The sequence below is a fragment of the Artemia franciscana genome, chromosome 10 (genome assembly GCF_032884065.1).
Source record: "Artemia franciscana chromosome 10, ASM3288406v1, whole genome shotgun sequence".
Classification (NCBI taxonomy): Eukaryota; Metazoa; Arthropoda; class Branchiopoda; order Anostraca; family Artemiidae; genus Artemia; species Artemia franciscana.
In genome coordinates this window covers 3,357,465-3,370,032 of record NC_088872.1, presented here as the reverse complement: position 1 = coordinate 3,370,032, position 12,568 = coordinate 3,357,465, and the positions used below count along the sequence as shown (strand labels likewise).

Below are 12,568 nucleotides of genomic sequence, written 5' to 3'. Positions count from 1 at the left end.
TTTCCCAGAAAAAAGCCCAAAAATTTAATTTTCTTCAAAAATATCTTAGAATGTCATTTTATCTAATATTACATGCTGAATCACACAAAAATTAGGCACGGAAGACCTTATGGCACCAAATTCAGGTAGCAAAACTTCTTAGCCAGCCCAAAATTGAGCCAAAGGTCCAAAAACATATTTTCTTTTGGTGTGTTCGATGTTACACTAAGAAAACATACGCATTGTGCTTACACATTCGAATACAAGACGCAAAACAAAACACATTTTCTATTAGCGTTTGAAGTTACAAGAAGTCCCGTCCCGATAGGGCATCTCTTGCCCTATCGGTCAAATCTGTCTATGAAGAATGCCCCAGTTTCGACCAAGTGTCCCCAGCCCTTCTTGCCATTACGTTATTGATGGAGGTTGGTTGCAGCGAATTGTACCATGACAAGCAGAGCTACCCTATGGGACTATTTGCGACAATTATGAGACTCACTTGAGGTAGCTGATAAAAAAATGTACATGATTGACGCAGATTGAAAATACGATTGACAGTTATAGTTGCGGACCTTTGACCAAAGACCACGCTCAGTGAAAAAGAACAAAATTGATATCTATCCGTAACATCTACTTCACGCCTTCTACACCACTTTCGGTTTAGAAAGCAGAATTCCTAACCGACAAAGTTATAAAGTAAAGGTTCATCTTGCTGCTTGCGCTACGGCTTAAAGAGAAGAGAATCACAGTCCATCATGCTACCGGCAATACTGATTTTCTTATTGTGAAGGCATCTGTTTCTATTGTGACTATGACGGTTTCTATTGCGACGGTCTGTTGCGACATCTATTTCTATTGCGACTACAAAGTTTGGTTGTCAGTAGTAATGCAGTTTTGTTGGTTCTAGTGATCCATCGCTCAAAAGAAAACATCAACCGCCTTTACCAAGTTGAAAGCAAGCCTAGTGCAAAGCATTTTAGATTCTAAAAGTCAAACACGGGCTCGGCGAAGCTGAAGCTAAATCTTTGCTCTTGCATGCCTTCCTTGGTTGTAATACTACATCAAGACTGCGTGGTTTTGGTAAGCCAGTCAGGCTCACAGAAGTGAAACACGACAAGCACTTTCACAAAGCTGCTTCAGTGTTCACCCAAGGCACAGTGTCGAAAGGTGAACTAGTTAAAGCTGGAGAGGAGGCTCTGCTCAGCCTTTATAAGGCTAAAAAGGGTGAAACATAACTTTTCCTATGACACAGGCTTTTGGTCAGTAAACTGGGAATCTTGGAATCCTTAGTCAGCCCTGAAAAACTTCGAGCCACATCCTCAGCAGCTCAATACGTTTTCTTTCAGATAGTTGAGTGGAATTGAAATCCTTCCAGTCTGGAAACTACCACTTGAGGTTAGCACATTTAGGATAGTGAACTCATGCCAGTCATGGCAGAAATCCGCACCAGAACGGCTCCTTAATGTCATCAGTTGTCAAAGCAAAAGCAAAGGTTGTCAAAAGCAAGATGCTCGTGCCAAAGATGTGGAATGTGATGCATTCCTACCTGTTCAGAATGTTTAGAAGAGATCTGTACGAACATGGCTGAGTACCAGCAGAACCAAGACGAATGTGAGGCTCCAACAGACTACTAGCGTAAAATAAATGTCAAGCAACCAATGTTATGATTCTAATCAACGATGTGATACTAATCAACTTTAGTAGAACTTGTTCCTTACTTTTTGTGCGATTTTTGTAAATTCTTACAACTCACGATCAAAGTATAGTTTTCTTTTAGAATATCATTCCTGAACTCTAGGCAATCAACATGACGGGTAAATCACACAGCTACTTTTCGTATTACGTATTTTTCACCCAAGATTCAGCCCTGTAAGTACGATTAAGCTCCACCTTCATTATGGCTTTTTCAGATCAATTTGGCCGAGACAAAACAGCCTTTTGTTCATCAAAAACAGACTTATTTGAAAAGACCTCGATTAGTTCTCGAATAAGCTACACCGATTAAACGTATTTTTAACGAAAATGCGTTTTAAGACTTTTGGTTTTGGCTCAATATAACCTTGTCTACGAGGTTTTGGCTATGTGAATTCGAGGAGATCTTCCGCGAATTCATAAGATCATAAAGATTTTTGAAATTTTTAGACTTAAAAATGTCTTTCGTGCCTAAATTTTTGCGCAATTCAGCAGGCGGGATAAGGTATAAAGTGGCATTCAAAACATTTTCGAATGAAAGTAAATTTTCGGGTTTTTCTCAAAAAATTTGGCTTCTATGTTTTTTTCTTGGGGTGGGGGGGCGAAACTGAAGTTTAAAGCAATCCAGACCCTTAAGTCACATTTTGGGAAATTTCCCGGTTACGTATTTTTACGGAATTCTAGCATCATATGTACCAGACCTTTCTTAACATTTTTCTTTAAGTGAAAAAACACTTGAGTTAAATCTGCTCCATCTCAAACCCTATAATAACTAGCCTACTATGAGCACACCCTTCAAGCTTGGAGATCCCTAGTCTCCAACCTATAGCAGTCTATTCGATACTATAGTCCTTACTAAAAATAAATATATACCTGGAATTATTTGAGCTTCGAAACAGAATAAAATTGTAATTTAAACATCAATAACGATATGGGAAATTTTTCACTTAGGACATAGGGAAATTATTATTGTTGTTGATAAGGAGTTCTAGATATAATAATTGGAATTGTTTTTACAAAAAGTCTCCTTGCAAACTAAGGAAATTTAATATTATTTTCATAATAGGTTTTTTTTTGTAAATCATCTTCAACAACAACAAAAAACGGTTCCTGGGAACCTTTCCGGAAATTGTTTATAAACTTTCAAGTTCTTAGCGGTAAGTGTCTTAACTCATTAAATAGAAGAGGAGTGATGCAAATGGGACATAAACCTGGAAATTCAGACGGCAAAAGATTTCTGTAATTTTTCCAGATTTCTGCAAGGACGGAACTATTTTTTATTGAAAGTGAGCAACTAACAGAATATAGAGATTGGGGGCCTTTTTACAATAAAAAAAAAATCCTGGACATTTTCAACTAATATAGCCTAAAAGTAAATAGGAAAAAATCACTTACCGACGACTTGTAGTTTAGCACTTCGACTCACAATTGTACCAACCTGAGGAATTGTGGCAAGGCACTGATATACCCCTTCATCTGGCCTTTCCATCCTAGTATGATAAACACTAGCAATGTACAGTGATCCATTGGTCAAAATAGACCTAAAAGAAATCAGCTTTTATACTTCCTATATTCGTTTTTAGCGGTTGATAATAGTCATTTTATTGAAGAGCGAGTACAAAATATACTGCAAGTCGGTAGGGATGCGCGAATCTTTCTCAGGGAGGGGGGGGGGTTCACAAGCTCAAAAATAATTTAAAAAAAGGAAAATGACAGGAAATATAAGACATTATTTGAAAAATTGTAAAACTTAAATTTTTAGCAAGGGAGATGAGAGGAGTAAGGCCTAGGCAACCAGACACTGAGTATGTATCATTGATTCCATCACTGATGCAATCAATGATGAGTGGTTGCATCATTGATATCGAGAACAAACACATTTTTTTTTTTTTTTTTTTTTTTTTTTTTTTTTTTTTTTTTTTTTTTTTTTTTTTCTAGCAGCAGCACAATTTTAGCTTATTCTTAGAAAGCGGTAAGAGTCTATCCTCGGCGGTTTTTACGAAAGTGTGGAGCTTAGGTCGGATTGATGAATATGACTGCATTTTGAAAAGCTTCGTAGAACTCTTGCCTGGGCCCAAAAATCTATTGTTTCTACCCATTTCTGTTCGTGATTTCAGCTGAGTTTATCATTCGATTTTTTGCACTTGGGATTGTGGTAGAGAAATGGTATCAGATTTGCCTCTTAAACTTTAAAAGTTCTTTCATTACTAAAGAAATTGAGAGTGTATCCTTTGCTCCTTTCTAAGTGATAACGTTAGAAACTTGGCCTACGGCAAAAAAGTCAAATTTTGACCTAAGACAGATCGATTTTTTTTTCAACGGCACTCGATTGCTCTTGATGAGCTGATCAAAGTATATGTCATCCAATTTTTGGCAGAAAAATTCCTTCATGAGATATAGCAGTTAGAAAGTTGAAAGGGGTTGACAACTTGAGTAGTAAGGTACACACTGAAACCAAAAATAGGCCGATACCAATTGTGACACATATAGGGGAGTTTTGAGCAATAGTCGGCTGTTAGCTTATAATCATCTTCGTCAATGAGGGGTTTGCAACTTTTTTCGGTGTACCTATTATTTGTTTCCGGTGTATTTGATGGTAAGACCAATTTGCTTCTAGTGGTAAGACATGTAGGGGACTTGTAAGTAATAATCAGCTGTTAGGCTACAATCATCTTTAGCGACGAGGGGTTTAAGGCTTTTACTAGTTGCAATGAGGTAGTTGCAATGAGGGGTTTGAAACTTTTGCGAGTTGGTGTACCTAGTATTTATTTTAGGATCCTTACAGATTAAAAACTTCAGTGTTTAATCGAAGCGAGGAAACAAAACCAAAGTTTTGCTCTCGCAACACTTTACTCGACGAAGCCGAACAAAGGTTACCGCAATACCTCACATTGCCCATGCAACGTAGATCTAGTTTTGAACTCGAATTAATGTGGCAATTTTTGCTGGAATTGAAGTCACCAGTGCCAAAATTCGAAATTATGACCTCAAACTTCTAGTTTTCAGTGTGATTTCTTTCTTTTTTTTTACTTGCAAAGATCGACTGAATCGGAGGTCTACTGTTGCTGTATTATGCGCGGGAGTGGCCTCCCCACTTGGCGTGGGAAGACCAAAATCCAAGATATGTAGTTAAACTTATTTACGAAATAAAATATTATATAAAAATAAAAAAGAAGTGAAGCAATGAAAGTGCGACAAAAACAGTGAAGAATCAAAATAAACTCTTATTTTTAATATAATAGAAAACATTAGCAAAGACAGGACTTTTAATTCACTCATTATGTAAGTAATACAGTACCAGTAAGAAGTTAACGTTAAAACCGAGGGTATGAGCGGGAATACGGGGGAAATTTGTATCCGTTTTAAGTTTTAACTTCCTACGAGCTAATTTATGCTTGTTTTGATTTGCAATGTGGCTCTTTACTTTCAGCTTAAAAACATTTTCTTTTTTTATCATAATGACAAAATTAATGTATATAGTTTTTCCTTCCCTCTGTTATTTCTACTAAGAAGTTAATCCCTTTGGTAACTTAACAACTTGTATTTTAAATGTCACCTAATTATACAAAATAATTTTAACTAGGATTTTTAGTTAAAGCCAAGGTGTAATTTCAACTCTCTCAAAATTTGATGTCCATATGTTTGATTTCCAATTCACAAGTTTTGTAAAATGGTTCGGAAAGCAGCAATAGTCATAGGAATTATTTCTTCTATTTAGCCCTTCTTCTAAAATCAGGAACTACTGACGGCGGAGACATTTGGAAAAATTACTTACTTAACGAAATAAAACGAAAACAATCTCAGTTGCAATTTCCCAAGATATCCAGGGACTTAATTTCTCAATTAATGGACCGGAAAAGTCTTATTGACCTGAAGGAAGTTGGGTCCCGAAAATCAATAAGAATGTTTCCCAGATTTTGAAAAACAAAATCAAGAGCATTCCTGAATTTTTCTTTTTTCTCAAAAAAAGTTTAAAATTTGTTACTATCCTTCTGTAAAATTAGTGATTTCCTGATTACAGGCGCATATTATAAAACAATTATCTAGGACATCATCATGCTAAGACATCATACTAAGGGCGAGAATGAGTCTACAAGAAACCTAAAAATGCACAAAAATACTTGGAAAAGAATTTGTATAACGATAGACTTACCCCGAATGGTATTTTTCCCTTTCCACTACTCTCCCCATTTCCCTTTGTGTTAGAGTGTTAGTTTTTTTCTTTTTCAAGTATCAAAAGCCGAGGATCTTTAGTCCGAATATACCGAAAAAAGGCATTGATTTGGTTTACTTTTTCGCAACAATAAATAGCCAAATCTAAACTGAAAAAAAATGAAAGATACAATTTGTCCAAGCGCAAGCAAAAATGAAAATAAATTTTTGCAAATTTTATATTTCTGCGCATTTTACTTTTTGGGCGTAATTTTAAACTGGACACAAATTAATAATTTCTAAGTTCATACTGCCTTTTTATTTACACTTAAAACGAGATGAAGATATGGAAAACCGGATGCAAATTTTCAAAATAACTATGGAAAATACCAAAAAAAAAAAAAATTTCACTAAACCAACCAATGTACAAATATTTTGGCTTCACGTCTGGAAGCCTTCACCATCGAAAAAAAAGATCAGAAAAAAATAAATCTAAAATAAAATAAACCAAAAAACAAATTAGTCTAAAATAGACCTAACATATAAAGAAAAGAGAAAAAACAAACATTATACAAAAACAATATGAAAGCAAAAGAAAAATTCCTATCTTAACAAAATCTAGCAGGAAAACCCAACTTTGAATAGAATTTTTTAAATTTTTTAATTAGTTTTTTTCACATTGTTTTTATATAGGCTTTGTGTTTTTCCGTTCCTTTATATTTTCTTTATTTTGAGTTGGTTTTATTTGTTTTTATTCCGCATTATTTTCCCGCTGATACAGGTTATCGGACGTCAAGCCAAAACATTCGGACTTCTTTTTTTAGTATTTAATTTTTTTTTCCAATTTCTTATCGACAAATAATACCCGTTGTTCTATATTTTCATCTTGTTTGAATTCTGTCACAAATCATATCTGAAAGACGATACTGAAAAACGAAAATGTGCCAAAAATGCTTAAAAAAAGCTTAGTACTTAAAATTTTTTTCTTTTAAAAAAAGTTTAGTACTTAAAAAGTTTTTTTTTCCCATTTCTTATTGACAAATTATACCCGTTTTTCTATATTTTCATCTTGTTTGAATTCTGACATAAATATTAAATGCTTTTACTACCCTCCATCTGCTTGCTCTGGCTCCCTTCTGGAAAATATTCACAGCTACCGAAAAGAAAGCCATTTGCAGCGCATTCTACAGATATGCCAAGTTTCTCCTGCGTCTCCCTCTGTGGCACAGCAATGGCGACATCATGAAATACAAGGTCACCAACCCTTCCATGGCCATATAGAGAAGAATCTCCAAATTCAGTGCCAATGTTTTAAGAGCCAACCACCCCTGGACTAGTGTTATTTTATAATGTTTGTAGTTGAAGTGTATTTAATTTATTTATGAGTATCTGAAAGACGATACTGAAAAACGAAAATGTGCCAAAAATGCTAAACACTTTTAACTCTTCCCTCTATAGGAAGTAAGTGAGATTTCACTTACTTAGGCCATGTTCAATCAATGATTTTTTCATTAGTTTTAAGAAAAAATCACCGATTTAACACATGGAGGAAAAGCTAAGAAAAGACCACATCCTTTATGCAGACTTAGGCCAGGATACTATATATTGGAAACCACCAGCCACCCCCACTATACCACCAAGCCACCATAACAAAATAAGCAGATCCCAAAATTATAGCTTAGAAACTTTACAAACTAGTTATATAGCCAGGTGGCCACCCCTCCTGTTCATGAGTATCGAAACAGATGACATTTTGTTGCCATTTTATTCGAGGCACTTAGTCTACATGTAACAATAAAACATAATTGACAGAATATTTACAAGTAGGACAGGGAGCATTAATATACGTATTATGTCACAGTTTCAATAGAAAGCAGAGAAAACAATCAGTTGAGTAAAAATTTCACGCTGCCAATTCAGTTTTTGTAACATACTTTAGTAATAGTTTGATTAGTATTGCAATATAATCACACATTATTAAACCTAAACATTATTAAATGTAATATAATTAAGTATTGTAATATATTCCCAGTCATGTCGTTAGTTGTTTAGCTTAGTTTTAGCTGCCATTCTTGTAATCTTGGTTAGTATCGTGATTTCTTTTTTAGTACTTGCTGATATTTTGATTAAAAAAAAAAATAACCACTAGTTCAATACACATATTATTTTCAGTAAAGCGCAAAATAATTCAAATCTTTTTGACTGTCTATAGCAGGTATAGGAGGATAAAATATAGGAAAAGTCCACAAATAAAACTGAAATGGGGGAGGGTGTATTAAGGATGATTGGATTTCACTTACAGCTTTAAAAGTTTTTAATCTCCTGAATATCTCAAAACTAACATTTTGACCTTATTTAGACAAAATTGTTTTTAGATACAGAAAATGGCACTTGGCAAATTCTTTCGTGACTTAAAAAGGAATGCTACAACTTCTAATATCCGAACAAATAGAGTCACTTCAGTTATTTTCAACCTTTGATTCAATACGATCAATTCCGGGGGAAAAAGAAAGAGAGGAGATACAATAGTTATACTATATTATATATTATATATATATATATATTTTTTATAGTTATAATATAATAGCTATATATATATATATATATATATATATATTATATATATATAATATATATATATATATATATATATATATATATAATATATATATATATATATATATATCTATATATATATATATATATATATATATATATATATATATATAATATATTTATTTTCTTTATTTCCCACAAAAAATGAGGAGTACACTACAATATAATATAAAGAAAAGACAAATGATAACACTTACAATCAAAACCTATCAAATATTGATCAAACACTTAAAAAGAGAAGAAAAACAAGAGCTAAGAGCTCATATGGCACTTGTGACGAGGCGAGAAGAGCTAAGAGCCAGGAAATCATATGGTATGAGCTCTAACACAATTCTATGAATCAATAGATTGATTTAAAAAGGAAAATAAGAGGCTTAATGCCGGTCAGGATTTAAAACAAGAGCTCTGAATCACGATGTCCTTCTAAATATCAAAATTCATTAAGATCCGATCACCCACTCGTAATTTATAAATGCCTCATTTTTCTAATTTTTCCTCACCCTTTAGCCCCCCAGATGGTCGAATCTGGGAAAACGAAGTCAAATTGTGCAGCTCCCTGACACGCCTACCAATTTGCATCGTCCTAGCACGTCCAGAAGCACCAAACTCGCCAAATCACTGAACCCCTCCCCTCAACTTCTCCAAAGAGAGCGAATCCAGTACGATTCTGTCAATCACGTATCAAGGACATTTGTTTATTCTATCCACCAAGCTTCATCCCGATTCCTCCACCCCAAGTGTTTTTCCAAGATTTCCCCCTCCAACTCCCCCTAATGTCAAAAGATCTGGTCGGGATTTGAAATAAGAGCTCTGAGACATGAATTCCTTCTAAAAATCAAATTTTATTAAGACCCGATCATCTATTCGTAAGATAAAAATACCCCAAATTTCACATTTTCCAAAAATTCCGGTTTCTCCCTCCAACTCCCCCCAATGTCACAGGATCTGGTCGGAATTTAGAATTAGAACATTAAAGCACAAGATCCTTCTAAATATCAAATGTCATCAAGATCTGGTCACCCTTTCGTAAGTTACAAATACCTCAATTTTCAAAATTACCCCCCCCCCCCCAATTCCACCAAAGAGAGCAGATCCGGTCCGGTTATGTCAGACACGTATCTTAGACGGATTTCTATTCTTCCCACCAAGTTTCATCCAGATCTCACCGCTTTAAGTATTTTCTAAGATTTCCGGTCCCCCAACTGCCCCCCCCCCCCCCAATTACGCTTAATCCGGTTGAGATTTAAAATTAGAGATCTGAGTTACGAGGTCCTTCCAAATATGAAGTTTTATTCGATCACTCCTTCGTAAGTTAAAAATACGTAATTTTTTCTTATTTTTCAGAATTAGCCCCCCCCCCCCAATAGAGCGAATCCGTTCCAATTATGTATATCACGTATGTAAGACATCTGCTTATTTTTCCCACCAAATTTCATCCCGATCCCTCCAATCTAAGCGTTTTCCATGATTTTAGGTTCCCCCACCCCAAACTTCCCCCATTGTCACCAGATCCGGTCAGAATTTAAAATAAGAGCTTTGAGACACGATATCCTTCTAAATACCAAATTTCATTGAGATCCGATCACCCGTTCGCAAGTTAAAAATACCTCATTTTTTCTAATTTTTCAGAATTAAACCCTCCCCCAACTACCCCAAAGGGAGCGGATCCGTTCCGGTAATGTCAATCATGTATCTAGGACTTGTGGTTATTTTCCAACCAAGTTTCATCCCGATCCCTCCACTCTAAGTGTTTTCCAAGTTTTAGGTTTCCCCCTCCCAACTCCCCCCCCCAATGTCACCAGATCCGGTCGGGATTTAAAATAAGAGCTCTGAGACACGATATCCTTCTAAATATCAAATTTCATTGAGATCTGATCACCCGTTCGTAAGTTAAAAATACCTCATTTTTTCTAATTTTTCAGAAATAACCCCCTCCCCCCAACTACCCCAAAGAGAGCGGATCCGTTTCGATTATGTATCTGGGACTTGTGCTTATTTTTCCCATCAAGTTTCATCCCGATCCCTCCACTCTATGTGTTTTCCAAGATTTTAGGTTCCCCCCTCCAACTCCCCCCAATGTCATCAGATCCGGTCGGGATTTAAAATAAGAGCTCTGAGACACAATATCATTCCAAACATCAAATTTCATAAAGATCCCATCACCCGCTCATAAGTTAAAAATACTTCATTTTTTCTATTTTTTCCGAATTAACCGGCCCCCCACTCCCCACCCCAGATGGTCAAATCGGGAAAAATACTATTTCTAATTTAATCTGGTCCGGTCCCTGATACGCTTGCCAAGTTTCATCGTCCTAGCTTACCTGGAAGTGCCTAAAGTAGCCAAACCGGGACCGACAGACAGACCGACAGACCGACAGAATTTGCGATTGCTATATGTCACTTGGTTAATACCAAGTGCCATAAAAAAAGATACAAAAACACTTGCTAAATAGTTTAGCCTATTTATCATCAAGAGCCAGAACTGTTACTAAAAAACGGAAATAAATTGTGGCCTAAAAGGTTAATTTTCGCCTTATCTTCAAATGTTTTATATTTTTTCTTTATACAGACTACAGGATCCTTCACTTTAAGCTTTAAAACAATCTCAGTGTTAGTAAAAGAAAGGGGGAAACCAAGTAAAAATTTACAAAATTTAAAATAAGAAACTTTAATGGGCAAAAGATCAGAAGGTCTGAAATTACGGAAGAGGAGGGACGGGAAAAATACGTGAGGCAGAGCAACAGCGCTATACATACGACCAAGGACGTCCCGACGGTACTACCCATACTTATTTAGTATAAATACCCATATTTAGTATACTACCCGCACTAAAGTACTATTTTCCTCGAATTACAAGGTGGGGGAGCTGTAATTCCAGTCAAGGGTTTTAGACTGTGACACAATAACCGGCTATCTTAGAATTTGCATTCCCGGTATTTTGACCCTCTTTTGGCAGAAAAAGATGTGTTGTGGCACGAAATGGCCAAAAAAACGGCACCATGCTATAGTGCAATCTCTTTTATTGTTTAGAAAGAACACTAGTTAACTATGATCTCTATTCATACAACCCCCCTCCCAAAAATCGGGTTTAATACAATCACCCTAGAAAAAAAGGCACATTAGTGCTGCCCATGAAAAAAAAGATTTTCCTTTTTGTTCAATCTGGGGGACAATAAGCCTCTAGTGACCGTAAGGATTTTCGACAGATGTGATTTCAATGGTGAGGTTTTTATTTCTTTTTTGGCGACATTTTTGAAGGGCAGCAGGCTCTTTTTTAAATTTTCAAAATTTGTTTCACTAATACCAAATTATTACTATGTTTAAGACCGTATTCTGTGGCTTGGGAGGCTTTGACCCCTCCCCCCTACTAGCAAAATTGTTGCCCGACTCCTAAGACGTAATAAAATGCAAAAAAGACTATGTTTGATTCGTTTTTACATCTTTCTGCAACCCCCTCCCCCACGAACGAAAATTCCTTATACGCCCTTGATTATGTTGAATCTGAATAATGGTTATTACTTCTGGATCAGCGTTCATTGAAAAATGTTTCTTATTATGCATTAAATTTACAAACAAATAAGTTTTCAACTGAAAGTATGGAACACAATTAAACCTTAAAACGAACAGAAATTTTTCGTTCCATGAAAGGGACTGCCCATTTCTGCCTTCAATGTCTCACTCTTTACGCCAAAGCTTGACTATTTGTCACAACTCTGCTTTTTATTAAATAAAAAAAACAAGTTTTTTCAACTGAAAGTAAGGAGCGACATTAAAACTTAAAACGAACAGAAATTACTTCGTATATGAAAGGGGCTGCTTCCTCATCAACGCCCCGCTCTTTACGCTAAAGTCTGTTACTGTTTTAAAAAGAAGAGTTGAGAGAAAAGAGTCAAATATTAGGGACCTCCAGAGAACGAGCTCTAGCTAACCGAAATAACCAGGGACCATATTAGGGACTTCCACAGAAGGAAGGTTATTAAACATATACTTGTAGAGTAACGCTACAGCTCAAGACGCTTCTAAAGCGATTGGCGGGGTTTAGCGAGACTATCGACAGAGGTTGATATCCTAATAGCTCGATTTTTTAGACGCTCAAATGGAGCCACTATCGTTTTATAGTCATTCTTTG

At 35.6% G+C, this 12,568-nt stretch overlaps 1 protein-coding gene across 4 annotated transcripts in view; it reads right to left on the bottom strand.

Moving 5' to 3' along the window:
• The window catches only part of LOC136031662 (neogenin-like), a 159,492-nt gene that overhangs the window by 124,525 nt on the left and 22,399 nt on the right, over positions 1-12,568 (bottom strand). For all 4 annotated transcript variants that reach the window (XM_065711330.1, XM_065711334.1, XM_065711333.1 and 1 more), the window contains exon 4: positions 3,067-3,212. In XM_065711330.1, coding sequence (XP_065567402.1) covers positions 3,067-3,212 — 146 coding nt within the window. The remainder of the gene's footprint in view (positions 1-3,066; positions 3,213-12,568) is intronic.